Genomic DNA, 19,915 nt, shown 5'->3' on the forward strand with positions numbered 1-19,915 from the left:
TGTTTGCGAGCTGAAGTGTGATGACCGCGGGATCGTTATGGGTAAACTAGACATGCGAAGCATCCTTTTCTGTAAAAGTAATGGGTTGAGATACAACCCTTTGATGCTTTGGAGCTCGTGGTTCAGGTTTGTAGGGAGAACCATCTTTAGTCTTGGGCTCATTTACATATCTCTTCTGGGCATTTCTGCCCAATCTGGCAAGGTGCGGTCCCCCATAGATGGTTACCACATCCTCTTCATCTATTGGGGGAGGTCGATCATCCTCCCTTGCTCGGGGATTGTTATTTTGGTGGGCAAGTTGCCCAGATGTTTCCCTCTGTCCAGACGATGCTTGATTGATATTCCAGTTTCTTATATATTGCCCAAAATATCCTCTCGAGATCAAGCCTTCAATCTTGTCTTTTCGTTGTCGACACTCATCAGTGGTGTGTCCGACGTCCCTGTGGAATCTATAGTACTTGTTGGAGTCTCTCTTTGCCTTCTGATTTTGCATTGGGTTAGGTCGTCTGAACGGGACCTGATTCTCATTTGCGAGGAAGATATTCTCCTGAGTCTCATTAAGCTCGGTGTAATCTATATAAATGGAGAAATACTTATCTCCCTTCTTCTTTTTCCCCCCGTCTGCCTCAGAGTTACGCCCTTCATTTTTCTTCCTTTTGAAGGGTTATCTCATGAGGGTCGTGACGTCGATGGGGTAGGCGAGGTCGAGGCTGAGTTAACATTCTTCATTGTAGTTATGGGCCGAGGAGTCAATTTTAATGCTGACCTCGCCTCCTCTACATTGACAAATCTCTGGGCCCTTTTATTGAACTCGGTTATTGTCCTTATCGGTTTTCTCTACATATCATCCCAAAAGGGACTCCCTGGTAATATACCAGCTCGTACATCCATAAGGTGACCACTGTCGTTGACATTGTGAGCTCGTGCCACCTCTATGTTAAACCTCGCGAGGTAACTTTTCAACGATTCTCTCGGCTGATGTTTGACATTGGTTAAGGTCGAGGCTTTATGTAACGCGCTAGATAGCCAAGATCGTTACACTGTGTGTTTATAAAAGTGCTAGACTTGCTAATCAAGTCATTTAATTAAAAACATGTTACTGAACCTATAATGGAACTAGGGTTAAAAGATTTTGGTCTCAAAAGCCGCAGTTCTTATAAATAACATTTTCTGTTTACACGGGATCCCAAAAATAATAAGATTAAAACCATTTACAAAGATTCAAGATTTAAATACATAAATTAGCCATTCTAAGGAAAAACAGACTGTTAGGCATTCCTTGTCCTGATCCACTCCTCGGCCATGGCGACTGAACAGCCGACTATGTACATTCAGCCCCGCAGCTCTCCATCTCAGGATTGGTCCAACTTGCCTTTGCCTTTACCTGCACCACGTAGCACCCGTGAGCCAAGGCCCAGCAAGAAAACACAATAACAGAGCACAAACAATTAATAGATAATCCAATATCTCATATCACATAAACATGCTCTCAACAGTTTAAGCATCCATGATAACCAAGTATTCAGCATACCAAACATATCATCTCATATCAACAATCAGTTCACAAATGATAACTAGGGTTAGCGCCCTTAGGCCGCACCCTCTGTTTATCCCACTGACTACGGCCTGCTTAAACCGAGCTCAGTGAATATTAAGTTGTCCTCGGCTACCAGTGGCCAAGCCGCACCCTGTGCGCAAATATTGTATACGGCACCCTTAGGCCATTTATCACATGTCCCATGGCATAATACCATCATTGACATTATACAGATATCAGGAGCACTTAGTCCCATCACAAACACATAACCGAGTGTAGTTTTCTTACCTTTAAATTCGCTAGCTTCGTTCACTTTGATCCTTGAGCACGATTCCTCTTGAGCCCTAGCGCACACCTTTGTTGGATAAATTTAGTCTAGGTTGTCCTCCTCACAAGCGTGGCTTTCAATTCCTCAAAGCTCAGCTCCAATTTCCCTCTACTGGATAGTTTGTTCTTGCTAAATCCTTGCCAATTCCTCCACCCAGATCAAAGACCTTAACCTCAAGCTCCTGCTCTGATTCTCCCTAAGTTTCTGCCCCAAAAATCCTCAAGAGATGGTGAAGAAAGCTTGAACCGAGAGAGAGAAAAGAGTAGACTTCCAATCCCCTTTCTTTCCTTCTTTTTCTTTCTTTTTCCTTCCTTCAAACTTATATTTCTTTCTACAAGTTCCACTAAACATAAAGCCTCAGTTATGCCTATCCTTTATAAGCCCAAATGACCACAATACCCTCCCCTTTAATTCTAACTCTTTTAATCCACCTAGGGGTATTTTGGTCATTTCACCCAATTCCCGCTAATTCCTCGAGTGTCTCTAATATTTACCGCTTACTTCCCGACACTTAACTAATCACCAATTACATTCTTCAATGTCAAAATTAATCCCAATATGTTCTCTAATTTCCTATTTATACCCACAGGCTCGTCACGAGCCGGGTATAAATCCCCGTCGTGACTTTTTCGCTAAACCGCTCACTAGGATCGTCTCGAATCATAGATCACAAATATATCCACATAATAATGTGGTCTCAACAATTATCACACATATATACAGTTATGCCCTCAACGGGCCAAAATTACAATCATACCCTTTCTAACCTAATCAGGGCCTACATGCATACTAATACACATAGTCATGCATCACAAATATTCAAATAGCCATACAACATGCTTTTAATCATTAAATCACATATATTCCAAATTATGCCCTCCCGGCACACTAATCAAGGCCCTTAAGCCTTATTAGTAAATTTGGGTCCAAATCTTCATACCTCAATACATGAGTTACATCTGAGACATACTTCCAAAGCATAGAAACATGGAATACGCCATGGACTCCTGACAACGATGGTGGCAAGGCTAATCTGTAAGCCACCTGGCCGTTCCTTTCCAGGATCTCAAAAGGTCCAATGAATCTAGGGCTTAGCTTGCCCTTATTTCCAACCTCCTCACTCCCCGCAATGGCGAAACTCGAAGAAACACGTGGTCCCCAACCTAGAACTCCACGTCCCTACGCTTAGGATCAGCATAGCTTTTCTGTCTGCTCTAGGAGGCGAGCATCCTAGCTCGGATCTTTTCTATAGCTTCACTTGTCCTCTGAACCATATATGGTCCCAAATACTTCCTCTCACCCATCTCATCCCAATGAATGGGTGATCTACACTTCCTCCCATACAACATCTCGTAGGGAGCCACTCCAATTGTTGATTGGTAACTATTGTTATAAGAAAATTCAATCAACGGAAGGTACTTACTCCATGAACCCTCAAAGTCAATCACACACGCTCTGACCATATCCTCCAACACCTGAATCTTCCTCTCAGACTGTCCGTTAGTCTGAGGATGAAAGGTTGTAATGAACTTCTACTGAGTCCCCAAAGCTTTCTACAAACCACTCCAAAAACTTGGAAGTGAAGATGGGATCCTGGTCTGACACTATAGACTTAGGAACCCCATGGAGACGTACGATCTCCCTCACATACAACTCAGCATACTGATCCACAGTATATGTCGATCTTATTGGAAGAAAATGAGCTGACTTGGTGTACCTGTCTACTATCACCCACACCGAGTCATGAAGTCCCACTGTTCTGGGTAAGCCTCCCACAAAATCCATAGTAATGTCCTCCCATTTCCACTCGGGAATACCCAAAGGTTGAAGTGAGTACGACGTCGTATAAGACTCATTCAGTATCTCTCGTCTGATTCCCTCGTCAGCTGGAACACAAATCTGTCCCTGATACCGAAGCAAACCAACCTCAGATATATAATAGTCCTTAGCTACTCCCGCTAAGACATTCTCTATAATCCCTTGTAACTGAGCGTCTGTCAACTGTCCTTCTCCGATCCGCTCTAGCAGGGTTGACTACAGAGTAATATTGGCCAACCGGCCTACCACCAACTCTATCCCCGCTCTGACCATCTCATCAGCTAACTCCCTTGAGATCTGAATAGAACTATATAACTGATCTGGGCCTCTCCGGCTCAATGCATCTGCCACCACATTGGCTTTCCCTGGATGGTAAAGAATATCACAATCATAGTCTTTTACCAACTCCAGCCAGCACCTTTGTCTCATGTTCAAGTCCTTCTGTGTAAAGAAATACTTTAGACTCTTATGGTCAGTATATAACTCGCACTTCTCCCCATACAAGTAATGTTGCCAAATCTTCAGTGCGAATACCACTGTTGCTAGCTCCAAATCATGGGTAGGATACCGCTGCTCATACTCCTTTAGCTGTCGTGATGCATAAGCTATAACCTTCTCGTTCTGCATCAACACACAGCCTAAACCCAACCTCGATGCATCGCAGTAAACAACAAACTTCCCTTCCCCCGAAGGAAGACTCAACACAGGCGCCAAAATAAGTCGTCGCTTCAGTTCTTGAAAATTGTCTTCGCACTTGTCTGACCAGATAAACTTCAAGTTCTTCCGTGTCAATTCTGTCATCGGTGCCACTATCTTCGAGAAGCCCTCTACAAACCGTCTGTAATAACCCACCAAACCAAGAAAACTCTGCACCTCCGAGGCATTCCTTGGCCTCGGCCAATCCCTAACTGCCTCTACCTTAAATGGATCCACCTTAATCCCATCTGCACCCACAATATGTCCAAGGAATGTCACTTCTGGTAACCAAAATTCACATTTCTTGAACTTGGCGTACAACTGATGCTCCCTTAACCTCTGAAGAACCTGTCAAAGATGAAGCTCATGCTCTACCTCTGAACTGGAATACACTAAGATGTCGTCAATGAAGACAATAACGAACTGATCCAGAAAATCCTTGAACACTCTGTTCATTAGATCCATAAAGGTTGCTGGGGCATTGGTCAAACCAAATGACATGACCAGAAACTCATAGTGCCCGTACCGCATTCGGAAGGTCGTCTTCGGTATGTCCTCATCTTTGATCCTCAACTGGTGATAACTAGATCGAAGATCAATCTTTGAGAACACCATCTTACCCTGTAGCTGATCGAACAAGTCATCAATCCTTGGTAGGGCATACTTATTCTTGATAGTCAGCTTGTTCAATTCCCGGTAATCTATACACATTCTCAAAGTCCCGTCCTTCTTCTTCACAAATAAAACTAGAGCAGCCCATGGCGAGTAACTAGGCCTGATAAACCCCAAATCCAGAAGCTCTTGCAACTGTATCTTCAATTCCTTCAGTTCCGCCGGTGCCATCCTATATGGTGCCCTCGACATTGGCTCTGTCCTTGGCGCCAACTCAATAACAAACTGAATCTCTCTACACGACGAAAACCCTAGCAAGTCCTCCGGGAACACATCCAAGAACTCACAAACCAGTTTGGTCTCCTCCGATCCTACTGGTGAAACCCTGGTGGTATCCACCACACTAGCTAGAAAGCCTATGCATCCACCCTATAACAAGTCTCTGGCTTTCAACGCTGATATCCTGGGTATGCGGGGTCCATGTACCACTCCCACAAAAAACAAAGGGATCCTCGCCCTCTGGCTCAAAAGTCACCATCTTCTCCCTGCAGTCAATGGTAGCTCCATATCTAGCCAGCCAATCCATACCTGGAATCATATCAAAATCCTCCATGCTCAACTCAATCACGTCTACTGATAACTCCCTACCATCAACTATCACTGGCAATGCTCTAATCCACCTCCTAGACACTACCAGTTCCCTTGTAGGAAAAATAGTCTCAAACCCTGTAACACAATACTCACTAGGTCTACACAGTCTATCAATCACCTTACTAGAAACAAACGAGTGTGTAGCACCAGAGTCAATCAATACAGTAAAAGGAGTGCCAGCACTAGAAAGCTGACCTGTCACTACCGAGGGACTAGCCTCGGCCTCCGCCCGCGTCAGGGTGAACACTCGAGCTGGAGTCAAGCTGTCCACCCTCCCCGCATTTCCCTTCTTCACTGTCGGGTAATCTTTCTTGAGGTGTCCCACCACCCCACACACATAACAGGCTTTAGCCCGACACTCGCCCGGATGGCGTCTTCTGCACCTCGTGCACTCAGGATAAGTCCTCCATGAATCACCGCCTCCCTGACGTCCACCCTGAGTACCCCGACCTCTCCTATCAGGACCAGGAGCGATTGAGGCATCAGGGGTCTTCCTCTTTAAATCACTGGGGCCTCCGCCCTTACCAGAACCAGCACATGGAGGCACCGCCCTACGGCCCTCCCGTCTCACTGCACTTTCTCTCCAAATCTTATTCTCCGCTTCCTCAGCGGTAAGAGCCTTCTCTACAGCCTGGGCATAAGTTGTCCCTCCAGGAACTGTTGTAATCCTCACATCTGGGGCAATCATAGCATTAAGCCCTCTAATAAACCTGTCCTGCCTAGTTTCATTAGTAGGCACAAGATCTGGTGCGAACTTCGCAAGTCTGTCAAACTTTAGGGCATATTCTGTAACTGTCACGCTACCCTGAATCAGCCCCACGAACTCGTTTATCTTCGCTGCCCTGATGGCAACATTATAATACTTCTGACTGAATAAGTCCTTGAATCCTTCCCAAGTCAAAGTAATAACATCCCTGGTCTGTGATGCCACCTCCCACCAGATTCGGGCATCCACTCTCAGCATATATGTGGCACAGGCCACTCTGTCATGTCCCTCTACCCTCATAAAATCAAGAATGGTAGTAATCATGGTCATCCAATATTCAGCTTTCACTGGATCTGGTCCTCCCTCAAGATTGGGGGTTGTTGCTTTCTAAACCACTCATACAACGGTTCCCACTTGTTCCCAACCTCAGCTGGCTGCACAACAGGTACCACCGCAGGTGGCACAATGGGGGCAACACTCCCAGATGGAGCATGCTGCCGCAAAATTCATATTTGTTCATCTTGGCTCTGCAGCCGAGTCTGTATGTCTGCCATCAGCTACTGCCAGTTCTCAGGGACTGGCGGAGGGGTCTGGCCCTGATCGTCATCTCTAGTCCCGGACCTGCCGGCTAGTCACGTAGATTTTCTTGGACGCATAATTATCCAAGTCAATCTGCAATCAACAACTCGACAATCAGACTATGATGACAGGGTAATAATCCTTTCATGATCCATCACTGGAACTCCAATCATTCACAAGCAATCAACTTCATAGAAATTTATCCAAATATTCATCCATATATTCATTCACATGCATAGCAGTGCTGATAAGCACGCCTCAATAACATCATGCAATAGTTAAGGGCCAGGCCCTATCAGTATCTCATGCTCCCTATTAATCAAACAGATATCAACAGTCATATCTCATTCAAATCATTTAAGCACATAATCATGTGTACACAATTACCAAACCCTGAGTCGAGCTTGTCTTTCGCGGCGAATGTACATGTCCAGCAAGTCTTCAGGAACCCATAAACCTAGGATGCTCTAATACCAAGTTGTAACACCCTGGATAGCCAAGACCGTTACACTGTGTGTTTATAAAAGTGCTAGACTTGCTAATCAAGTCATTTAATTAAAAATGTGTTACTGAAACTATAATGGAACTAGGGTTAAAATATTTTGGTCTCAAAAGCCGCATTTCTTATAAATAACATTTTCTGTTTACACGGGATCCCAAAAATAATAAGATTAAAACCATTTACAAAGATTCAAGATTTAAATACAGAAATTAGCCATTCTAAGGCAAAACAGACTGTTAGGCATTCCTTGTCCTAATCCACTCATCGACCATGGTGACCGAACAGCTGACTATGTACATTCAGCCCTGCAGCTCTCCATCTCAGGATTGATCCAACTTGCCTTTGCCTTTACCTGCACCATGCAGCACCCGTGAGCCAAGGCCCAGCAAGAAAACACAATAACAGAGCACAAACAATTAACATACAATCCAATATCTCATATCACATAAACATGTTCTCAATAGTTTAAGCATCCATGATAACCAAGTATTCAGCATACCAAACATATCATCTCATATCAACAATCAGTTCACAAATGATAACTAGGGTTAGCGCCCTTAGGCCGCACCCTCTGTTTATCCCACTGACTACGGCCCGCTTAAACCGAGCTCAGTGAATATTAAGCTGTCCTCGGCTACCAGTGGCCAAGCCGCGACCTGTGCGCAAATATTGTATACGGCACCCTTAGGCCGTTTATCACATGTCCCATGGTATAATACCATCATTGACATTATACAGATATCGGGAGCACTTAGTCCCATCATAAACACATAACCGGGTGTAGTTTTCTTACCTTTAAATTTGCTAGCTTCGTTCACTTTGATCCTTGAGCACGATTCCTCTTGAGCCCTAGCGCACACCTTTGCTGGATAAATTTAGTCTAGGTTGTCCTCCTCACAAGCGTGGCTTTCAATTCCTCAAAGCTCAGCTCCAATTTCCCTCTACTGGATAGTTTGTTCTTGCTAAATCCCTGCCAATTCCTCCAGCCAGATCAAAGACCTTAACCTCAAGCTCCTGCTCTGATTCTCCCTAAGTTTCTGCCCCAAAAATCCTCAAGAGATGGTGAAGAAAGCTTGAACTGAGAGAGAGAAAAGAGTAGACTTCCAATCCCCTTTCTTTCCTTCTTTTTCTTTCTTTTTCCTTCCTTCAAACTTCTATTTCTTTCTACAAGTTCCACTAAACATAAAGCCTCAGTTATGCCTATCCTTTATAAGCCCAAATGACCACAATACCCTCCCCTTTAATTCTAACTCTTTTAATCCACCTAGGGGTATTTTGGTCATTTCACCCAATTCCCGCTAATTCCTCGAGTGTCTCTAATATTTACCGCTTACGTCTCAACACTTAACTAATCACCAATTACATTCTTCAATGTCAAAATTAATCCCAATATGTTCTCTAATTTCCCATTTATACCCCAAGGCTCGTCCCGAGCCAGGTATAAATCCCTACCGTGACTTTTTCACTAAACCACTCACTAGGATCGTCTCGAATCACAGATCACAAATATATCCACATAATAATGTGATCTCAATAATTATCACACATATATACAGTTATGCCCTCAACAGGCCAAAATTACAATCATGCCCTTTCTAACCTAATCAAGGCCTACATGCATACTAATACACATAGTCATGCATCACAAATATTCAAATAGCCATATAACATGCTTTTAATCATTAAATCACATATATCCCAATTATGCCCTCCCGGCACACTAATCAAGACCCTTAAGCCTTATTAGTAAATTTGGGTCGTTACACTTTAGGCCTGACGCCTACCATGGCCTTGAATTGTTTTTTGAATTCCTTTGATAACTGATCCCAAGATGAGATCGAATGTCTTCTAAATTTTTCGAACTAGTTTTTTGTTGGTCCTATCAAAGTGTTGGAAATAACATACACCTGAGCTCGTAACCAACATTGATATCTCGCATGATGGTATTGAATGTGCTCAGGTGGCTATATGGGTCTGAGTTCTGATGGACCCAAAACAGGTATGTTTTAAATATTTATAACTCGCAAGGCACGAATCATATTTGGAATATAGTGTTCGTGTAAGCACGAGATCGAACCCAAATGAGTTGTCTAAAATCGAAAAGAAAACTATTTTAAATCAAAATTAACAAATTCTAACCTAGCTCCAAAGATTGATGAGAGTTTTGGTTAATGAAAATAAAATAAAAGACAATAATATAGAAATTAAAGACAATATATATTACTAAATTAATAATAGAAATCAAGATGGTAAAATAAGATTATTAAGGATTAGAATCCACAAAATATAAGTTTAATAATATTTATAAGTACATTGATTCCCAAGTTTTAGTGATAGTTAAAATAAATCAAACTATCATTTTCCAAATAGATTTATAATTTTAAGCACAAACTACTTCTAAAAAGATAAGATTTTGTTCACTTTTCAAAAAGTTATAATTTCAAAGCATTTAGTGTAAATCAATCTAATGAAATAACAAATAAATCAATGAACATTATTTATAAAGAAAAACATAATATTTTTGTTCTAAGCATGGATGTGTACAATTTAATGACACATCTTACACAAAGAATATTATGTTTTTGCACTAATGAAGAACAAAGTGTAAATATGTGCCAACAATCCAAAATACATGATATTTAAGATGAAAGAAGATATTTGAAGAAGAAAATTCAATAAACTTTGTTGCACAAAATGGGAAATCAACATACAAAATAAATACTATTTAGTTACATATTGCTTCATCATCACCTTAATAATCTTAAAAAGATTAGAAACTCATAACTAGAATAGCAAATGCAAACTAAAAATTACAAACATAAATAGGAAAATTTGGAGGAGAAACCCCCAAATTGTTCCTCTAAAAATACATAGAAAATAACCAAAAAGAAGAAGAAGATGAAGAGAATAGAGAGGTTTTGACATGTGGTAAGACTTGTGGTATGGTAACCCCCTTCCAAAATTGACACCCCAAATCCCTTATTAAAATAATGAGGTATTAAAATAATCAATTTAAATTAATTTAATTAATTATAATATGGCAAATAGGGGTAAATTATAGGGTGTAATGATGATTTTTGGGTAAATGTGTAGAAAGTGAGGTAAAAATGTGGCATTTTTAGACAAATGGGACAAATGAGACAATGTGTAATTTATGGGCTCAAGGCAAATTAAAGCAGTTGGGCAAAGGGGCTGTTGGGCGGCTGTAGAGGGTTGTTGTTGGCTGGCAGGGCTTGTGGGACGAATGGGCTCAGCTGAAGGCTGGTTTGGGGCAAATTGGGCTAGGCGGAACTGCTGGGCTTCAGCTGGTTGATGAGTGCTTTGGGAGGCAGGCGGCTGTTGGAGCTTGGCTAGGCAGGGGAGTTGGGAAGCTGCTGGTGGTCTTGGGGCTGCTTTTTGTTGGCAGCTGGAGGGAAATGTGTGGTATGGTTGAGCTAAAGTGAGTGCACAGCTGGCTGGTGATGAAGGAAAGGGAAGCACGGGGTGGCAGGCGTGGGGTGCTGGTTGGGCTGAGGAGCTTCATTGGGTCTGGGGCTTGCTGGGCTAGGCGTGTTGGAAGAGAAACGGGCCCAGCTGGGCTGAGACACTTTTAGCTCTTCTCTTACAATTTTGCCATTTTTTATTTCTTTCTTTTCCTTACTTTATTTTTATTTTTCAAAGCTCAAAGAAAAATACAACATAGTCCCTACAAAATAAATATAAATTAAATCAAAATCAAATATTTTCAATTATAAAATAAATCATATTAATTCTTTGAAAATATTAATTAAAACTTAATTTAATTTAACATTTAGTTTTAATAAAACACACATTTTTTTTACTTCTAACTAAACACAATAATTTACATAATTGAACTACAACAAAATAACTATAAAAACACACAAAAGTATATAAAATCATGATAAGACTAATAAATTCAAAATTACTTAAAAACTTAATAAATTAATTAAAAACTCAAGAATTAAGCAACAATTAGCACATAAAAAGTGGTAAAATAACTCTATTTTGTAGAGTTATCAAGTTCCCATCAAAGGGAGCTACGTGGGGTATCATGAACCCATGAGGGAATGGCATATTGGAAATATGCAGAGCGAAAGGCTCATTGGAGTCATCAGCCTTGTCCCTGTTCCTTTCATCCTGGAGGAGCCTGAAAGCTCTTTCGAGCTGGTTAATTCTCTCATGGACCAATTGCATTAGAGGCTGAGCTTGTGCCTGGGGAAGTTGGTTATTGTTTATAAAAACTCTAGCTCCCTATCCCGGCATAGGGTTATACTGATTCCCATATGCCGACTGTACAGGTTCATTTCGGCTGTTCAAATGATTGCGTAAATTGGGGTTTGCAGGATTGGCCTGCCCCCGGTTCTGGTTAAGATAATCTCAAAGATCAGGATTATTTCCATAATTCCTAGTATTCCTGGGTTCGGTATCATATATGCTTACAAACCTAGAGAGGTCTAAGCTTTCACTCATAAAACTGACGTTTCAGTCTGGTTGATGGGCTCGGCGGTTACGAGGTGGATCTTCCACCGGCCTTCTTGCTCCATTTGTTTGCGATCTCGACATGTGGCTTCCCGTTGATTGGGAAACCCTATGTTCTCGAGCTGCCTCTCTCTCGCCCCCATGTCCAGGTCAGGTTCGACGATTCCTAGCTCGGCTGCCACTGCGTGATGGCCTTTGTGGTGCAAGCTCCCCTGCTTGGTTCCTATGAGGAGTTGGTTAGGGTGCCTCTCGGAGTGGTGAAAGGTGTCTTATAGGAGACAACAGATGACTTATAGGTGGTGGTGGTGGCCTCCCATTGTTGGGCCTGGAAGGCCCAGAATGGGCCTCAACAGGTTCTAGGTTGTTCCTAACAGATTCAGGGTTAGAGCTCCGAGCTGCTGGAGGAGCTCGGTTATTCCATGTTCCTGTAGTTATCTCCACAGTCGGGTTGCCAGTAGTATTGGTTTGAGTATTCCTTCAAAGGCGTTCATCGCCAGTGTTTGCCCTGGGCCTTGGCTGAGCCTGCTCAGCCCTTGTCCAGCCTTCCTGGTGGTCGTGCTCCGCAGGGACGTCCTCTAAGCCTTCGGGGTGGTGCCTGGACCTCAACAACATGTCTAGCCAATTCTTCATTGCGCCTTGCGGCCTCTGCCAATTGTTGGCGCAGTTGGAGATTCTCCAGTTCAACAATGGGGATATACCTCTCAGGATTATAGTAGAGGTCCTTGTCAAGCCTGGGAGCAGGTGGTCTTTGGGAGTCAGAGGATGCACTCCCCTCATCTGGGTTATGGTCCATCATTGGTTGTTTCCCAGGTCTCCGTGGGTAATCTTCAGAGTGAGGAGTTTGCTCCTCAGGTATTTGGGGCAATGGTCACCCACCAGCACTTGGGTTGTTCGCGGTGGCCATTGGTAATTCAGAAGCTTTTTTTTTACTAAACAATCCAAAGATTTGCTTAATGCTCTCAATGAAAGCACCAAATTGTTGACGCCGTTTTTCGTCAACTTAAATCTGAAGAGCACTAAACAAAGATTTAGTAAATAAGAAAAGAATAATATGATATTTACGTGGATTAGCCATTAAAATCTGTCTAGTCCACAAGTCAATGTTATTGATTCGTGATACTCTCTCAAAGCTTTATCAAAGCAATTCAGTAGAGTATTCTTAGTACAATATTGTGTCTCCTACAAATGAAATTCCCCAGGCTATTTATAGACCTGGTTGACAGAATATATTCCCATTATTTCGGGAAGTTACAATTCAAATTTGAAATAAATACAAATAAATGCATTAATTACATAATATCCCATGATAATTGGGATTTAATATCAGATATCAACAAATCTCTAAGGAATAAGGATCTCCCAAAAGTTATCGTGTGCAAAACGCGTTGCTGACTTCAAACGCAAAGTTTACACGCTTTCAAGATCAACCAACACTTCGAGCTCGTTATTCTAGTCAGCCTCCTCCTTAGCCAGTGATTTCATCGAGCTCAATCTTCGGAAACCAACATCTTCAAACTTATAACTAAGGCCCGAATAACACCCATATGTATTGAAGAAGATTCATTTTTTCAAGCTTGATGCTTAAGCTCGAGCCTTTTAAACTTGTGCTCGATTGCCAATAAGAACAAGTCAGGAATTATGCAAAATTCATACAAGCGTCCAGCTACTGCCTGTTATTTTCGAGCTTACACTTTACAAACCTATATTTCGAGGCTCATTTATGACGGTGTCGAAATTTGGGTATAACAATTATCTTATACTATCAACAATAAAATATAAAGAAAAATGATCACTTTTTGTATATTTTCAATAAATATCAAATTAACATTAATGAAATATTAAATTTTACAATTATGCATTGAAGCATAATACTAAAAATTGTTAAATATATAATATATTGATTTTTTATGCTAAATAGAACACTTTACTTACATCATCGGTCAGAGATGGTCTTAATGTACATTGAAATTACCAAATTGGTCATTGTTAGACTGTTTCTTAAATTAGTAATTTCATCCGTGATAATTAATTTTTCCTTTTTTAAATTATGGCTATTATACCCGACCATAAGGGAAAAACAAATTATGGCTATTATAGCTATTGGCCAATGTAATATCTATGTATATACACAGTACATTGACTTGTGTGAAAAATTCAAGCCATTTTATATGAAGTTGAAACAATTGTGAAGTTTTCATTTGAGAGAGAGTCCTAATCGTCGTATCTTTCTAATCGAATATTCCAACACTAATAGTTGATATAATATAAGCTAGAAAACAATGCATCGAAACTAAATAAATAAATAAAAAATTCCGACCTACCGGATTCGAACCAGTGACCTAAGGATATCCATTTGGTATTTCCCAACTACAGTCCTCCGCTCTGCCAACTGAGCTAAGGTCGGTTTGTATTTTGTATTCGTAAAATATTAATTATACTAATTTAAAGTTCTGACCTTCACTTTATCATACTTTTATATTGCATTTTTTATTTTTAAACATTTTGAAGTTCCATATTTAGAGAAATACTTCTGCATTTCATTTGGCTATTCTAATATCTCAAGCTCAATTGTTATGTATGATACATTGCGGAGTACCACATTAAAACGGATATTATTTTTCAGATTGTATTTATATATTTCTTGCTCTTTTTTTTTTTTTCCTTTTTTCTTTTTCCATAATTATAAATTGTTGATGGGGGTGATCAAAATGTTAGTTTGCGGTCAAATATCTGGGTATGTGACCCCAGCAGCCTAAGTGATCATTGGAAAAAGTCATGAGATATGTGACCCGAACCCTGCTTGGCCTCTGTGCATATACATGAGATTTGAGCTCTGTAATTAACTCTTCCTTCAAGCTAAGATGGTATTTGTAGGCTGAAATCCAGGGTAATGTAATGTGCTTGGTCTCCAAGCATATGAGCTATGAAAGCTATAAAAAAGCAAACTTATTCAAGCTAGCAAGGGTCATACAAGGGACAGAGTAATTTACCCTTCTCTCCCAAATATAGAATAACCGAGAAGCAACCAAGCAAACACAAATAGTTGAGTTTCCAACTCTGACTCTAATATTATTATATATGTACATACATTGATCAAGATAGTTGTACTATTAGTTTTTAGGTATCATTATAGTAGTTTGGGTGTATGCAAGTTTTAGATATTTGTTAAAGAAATATTAATTTATATCTTAAGATAAAGTGTTACCATTCATGGGATATATATACGTATACACAAAATCCTATCAATTACGGAGGCTCTTAATGCCAAATTAAGTTGGTTTGTTGTTAAGGAAAAGGTAGGACTTGCCATGTAGATTTTGTGAACGTTTAAGTAAACTTCCACATTCACATTATGATTATGAATTTGAGTGCTATTAAATGAATACAATTTGATAAACATGTCATAAGACGTAAAGCCTTGTACGCAAAAGCTAAGAAAAAATAGTATTGAGTAATTTGAATGAAGTTTTTCTTCTTCTTGCGAGTGCAAAAGTATCCGAGCCACATACATACACACTACAGAACATCATCAAATGTTTAAAACTCAAAATTAAAACAAAATCTGTACAAGTACATGAATATAGCATATTCTCACAGTGGGGATCAAAGTGATGTGCATATAACACTCATAACCAACCAGTTCGATTCATATGATTTTAAGTTGTAAAAGAACCCAACTACATAAGTTTCTATGTGTCATCCAATGCCAGGGTCATTAATCATTGTATGTAAACAACATTACTCTAAAAAGTTGTGTGTTTTAAGATCTAAACACAGATCTTCAAAATCTTATATCATAGAACGAATATGTGTATAAATTTGTTAGGAATTGATCGATGCTAAAGGATATACAACTGGATACACTGAGAGCTAACGAAAAGAACACAATGTCTCACATGAAAGAGAAAGAGTTCAAGTTGGAGGAGGAGGCTTACCGAAAGAGTTTCTTGGTGCTGAGTTGAAGAGCAAGTTTCGAATCGCCATTACCAGCACGAAGAGCAAAACGCAAACGAATACAACTCGAGCTTTCGCGGAAATGAGTTCTTCGATAATGTCCTTCTCTTCAGGTTGCATTTGGATGAGCATCTCTATAACCATTTCAACCAATGTGTCTAGAAGCCTCTTCGATTGAGGATCGACTTCAGATAAGCTCAAAAGCTGGGTTTTAGTTTTCCTGAGAAGACTGATAGTTATCTCAGCCTCCAAGGAACTGGTTTTCGAATTGCTGATTTCATTAAATCCACCATGAGAGGAAGGCTCCAGAACTTGTTTGAAATTCTCTGATGTGATTATATCATCTGATGTCTGAGTCGTTAGCTGCGAGGTTACTGATGAACCTGAGAAAGCTGGATCAGGTAGCATTGGCTTCAAAATCTAGATCAGAACCAAAGAATGCCAGAGGTTAAAATGAAATGTCTGTCTCATCGCATTCATATTGTGATGTTCAATTTTCGCTACTCTACTGATCATCTTTCATTTTCTTTTATCTTTTCTTTCTTACGTTTTGTGGGAAAACAAACAGCTCGTTAAGTTAAATATCAGAAAAGAAATAGTTTGCAAGCAGAGGTCGTTAATATAGTCTATTTTAACTAAAATCAATATTAACACAATGATCTTAAATTTTCATTTTCCGCTATTGGATTTCTGTTTTCTCGCATTTTCTCGGTAAGCAAACAGCTTCCGATAAGCTAACTCAACACTCGCAATGTCTATGAAATCAGAGGGCATAAACTCGAAAAATCTTCTTATCATACACTAAAGTCTTAGAAAATTCAAGTAAGAAGCCACATTACCTCTCCAGTTAGACTGAGCTCCGAAATCGGAGACAAATTCAATGATTCGTTTGAGCTTTCTCCGGAAACCAGCTCAAATTCATCATCCAAATTCTTCTTAGTGTTCTGAGCAAGAAAACGAAGGACAATTAGACACGAAATTGAAGATATAAAGAAAAGAATAACGAATCAGGAGGAAAAAAAATTATGGTTTAGGTGTTGCGTGCTTTGGTTTCCTTCTTGAATTTCGCAATGGCGGAAGGCTTCGAATTTGATCGCACAGCTTGAAATTCTCTCATTTTGGCGGGAGAAGAATGTTACAGATGCCTTGGGAAGGGAGTATAGCTTTAATAGTCAAATTTATATAGATTTAAATATAGGGGCCTTCTGGAGTCTCTCAGTTCATTTTCGAGGACTGAGTCTTGTGGTGATTTTTGGTCGTTGGATGAGGCGAATTATTAGATTGAATGGTAGGATTTGAGTTGAAGTTTAAGTGGGGTAAAATACGAAAATACTCCTAACTTCTTCCATATAACCGACAACCTTTCTCTTCACATTTTCTTTGGTTTGGTTATTATATTCTAAAATAATAGAAGGTTGGAAGAGCCTTAGTAAGCTTCATTCCCTCGCCCGACTCCGAAGAGAACTTTCTGCAATGTGAATATCTGGAGTAGTAATTGGAGTTCCGAATCGTCGTCGTTTTGGTTAAAAAAATTATACTATACGTACTACACGTCCTCCAACTCTTGGAAATACAGTATAACTACTGTCCTCCAACTCTTGGAAACATAGAACCATAGTGTCAACTGCATCTTGCATTCCATTCACAGTGCACCATTTTATTCCAATCTTCTCAACTTCCTTACGCACGGATTGAGCCTGCTACATTGCTTTGTAGAACTTGCGTATTTGCTCTGCAATGAAACATTGAACATCTACTGGTTCTGCTCTCCCAGGTTTCGGTTCGACGGGGTTACGAACAACTTCATAAGGAGCGATGGTTGTCAACTTGATCCCAGGTGCTGGTTCGCTGACTTGAACATGTACTGAGTTCCACAGAGACTGTACATAATTGTCGATGGTAGTATCCCAACTTTCTAGGACAACTTTTGGACTCAGCCTGGATGTGTAACTTTTCAACCTCCTTCTTTGAATCCTTCCTTATGGAAGCCATGGGGTTCTTTTCCGAATACATGTCTTAGTAAATGTGCGTATTTCAATTAGTGGCAGAGGTAAAAGCAATGGTTGAATGGTGCTTGCACTAATTGTTTCCCAAATCGTCACACTTTTATAGTAGTAGAAAGTATCTTGCACCCCTCACAAGAATCATTGTTTTGCATGCATGGGTGGGCCACTTGGAGACATGTATGTAGTACGTATATAATTACTGTTTGCTAGTTGGAGTTCTGAATATCAATACATTTAAAAAAATTATTATTAATATTAAAAACTTGCCACCACATTATATTCATTTCTTATACCGCATAAAAAAATTAAACAGCTTCAATTTTTATTACGTTATTTTATTATACATTTGTCTAAGTAAATTATAATAGTTACTTAGCAGCAGTCAAATAGTTACGTGTCCACAATCGTAAATAAATCTCAACTCTTACCTAAATTTACTATAAAACTCTCAACTATACAATGTATTGGACCTAAAATTACGCTTCTACCCCCACTTATTTAAACTGTGCCAGCTAAAAAAACACAACCGGTTATACCAAGTCAAAATACTAAAAAGTCAATATTTTAATACCAATATAAATTTGACACTTGGCAAAAATCTAGGCCCCACATGAAGGACTCAGTCCTATGAGGGATGCCATAATTCTCCTTAAATATATATCTAGATTTTTTAAAAAAATATATAATTGTAGTCCACCAATTTTTTTTTATTAATTTATGTGCATTATTTTATTTGTTGATTGTTAATTGCTATAATTTTATCTTTATTATTTGAATTGGTGGGTAGAAATTATGGAACTGAATTTTTAATTGTTTTATTTTGTGAATTAGCTTGAGTTTTAATTGTATGTATTAAGGTGTGTGATTAGTAGAGTAGTCTCGAGCAATTGTGTGATGGCATGTACATGGTATGCATGGTGAGTATGCATTAATTTTCATGCATAGTATATTGTCTTTTCCTTTTTATTTATTTATTAAAATAAGAAATTAAAGAGGTGAGTTTTTGGTAGTTGACTTGTGTGTATTTGGAAAGTTGGAAATTGAGATAATAGTGGCCGAAATGAGAAAGAAAGGGAGAGAGAGAGAGAGTGAGGATGGACAGAAGACAAGGGGAAAGGAAATTGGTTTCCTTCTCTTTATTTATTTGATAAGTCAATAATCTTAATGCCTTGATTTGGGAGAGAGAATTACGGGAAATGAGATTTGGTTAGGTTCCTTTTCTCATTAGCCTAGAAAATTAGCACTACGCCAAAAAGAGCCTATGGGGTCGCTTGTTAGCATTGGTTTAAGTGTGAACCGACGCCATTGATAATCTCAGTTCAATAGCATCGGTTCAAAACCGACTCCACTGTTAAGTACCAGCGTCGGTTACTACCCTGACACTGGTGTATGAGGATCAAATGTGTCGGTTCAAAACCGACACTTCTGATCCAATGGAATGCAACGTTTCATTTTGATCCAATGGTAATGACCGCCCCTCCCATTTTAGCGGTTCTCCACCAGCGGCTCTGCCCTCCGAGAGCCCCTCCCCCTCAACTCTGCCCTTCCCCACGGGTCTCTGCTGCCACGTGCCAAATTTGAGACCTCCCAACGTAATTTCATTGTTTCTTTTCATTAATATATATATAAAAATAAATATGAGAAATTGGTGAAAATAACCTCTTTTTTAAGTGATTATTCACCTTGGCCTATTTTTGATAATTTTTGTGCAAAATGACATATGTCTAAAATTCGACTAGTTGTCTAAATTTTTTGACCATCTATCTAAAATTTTCAACCGGCTGTTTGAATTTTTTGACCGCCTGTCTAAATTTTCGACTAACTGTCTAAATTATGAGATGTCATATTGCAAAGAATTATTAAAACTATGCTAGAGTGCAAAACAACTTAAAAAAATTGGTTATTTTTCCAAGAGGCCCAACAAATATATAGATTTATAATTATATGTTTATTTTAGTGTTAGTAAATTGATTATAGAATTAGGATTAGGATTGTAGAATTAGGATTATAAATTTTATTGTATAGGTATTATAAAGAAGATAAAATG

At 39.6% G+C, this 19,915-nt stretch overlaps 1 protein-coding gene and 1 non-coding gene across 2 annotated transcripts; both read right to left on the reverse strand.

The window, feature by feature from the left end:
* Positions 1–14,219: 14,219 nt before the first annotated feature.
* On the reverse strand, positions 14,220–14,312 carry TRNAY-GUA (transfer RNA tyrosine (anticodon GUA)). The gene is made up of 2 exons: positions 14,276–14,312; positions 14,220–14,255 (listed from the first exon to the last, which is right to left on the reverse strand). It is a non-coding gene; the product is annotated as a tRNA-Tyr (tRNA).
* A 1,074-nt stretch (positions 14,313–15,386) lies between these two features.
* Positions 15,387–16,867, reverse strand: LOC133802264 (uncharacterized). Its single transcript, XM_062240534.1, has 2 exons — positions 16,702–16,867; positions 15,387–16,282 (listed from the first exon to the last, which is right to left on the reverse strand). Exon 2 carries the CDS (start codon positions 16,268–16,270, stop codon positions 15,821–15,823), a length of 450 nt encoding a protein of 149 aa, XP_062096518.1. The 5' UTR covers positions 16,271–16,282; positions 16,702–16,867; the 3' UTR covers positions 15,387–15,820.
* Between the last annotated feature and the right edge of the window lie 3,048 nt (positions 16,868–19,915).

This window comes from Humulus lupulus, chromosome 9 (assembly GCF_963169125.1).
Source record: "Humulus lupulus chromosome 9, drHumLupu1.1, whole genome shotgun sequence".
NCBI classification, from domain to species: Eukaryota; Viridiplantae; Streptophyta; class Magnoliopsida; order Rosales; family Cannabaceae; genus Humulus; species Humulus lupulus.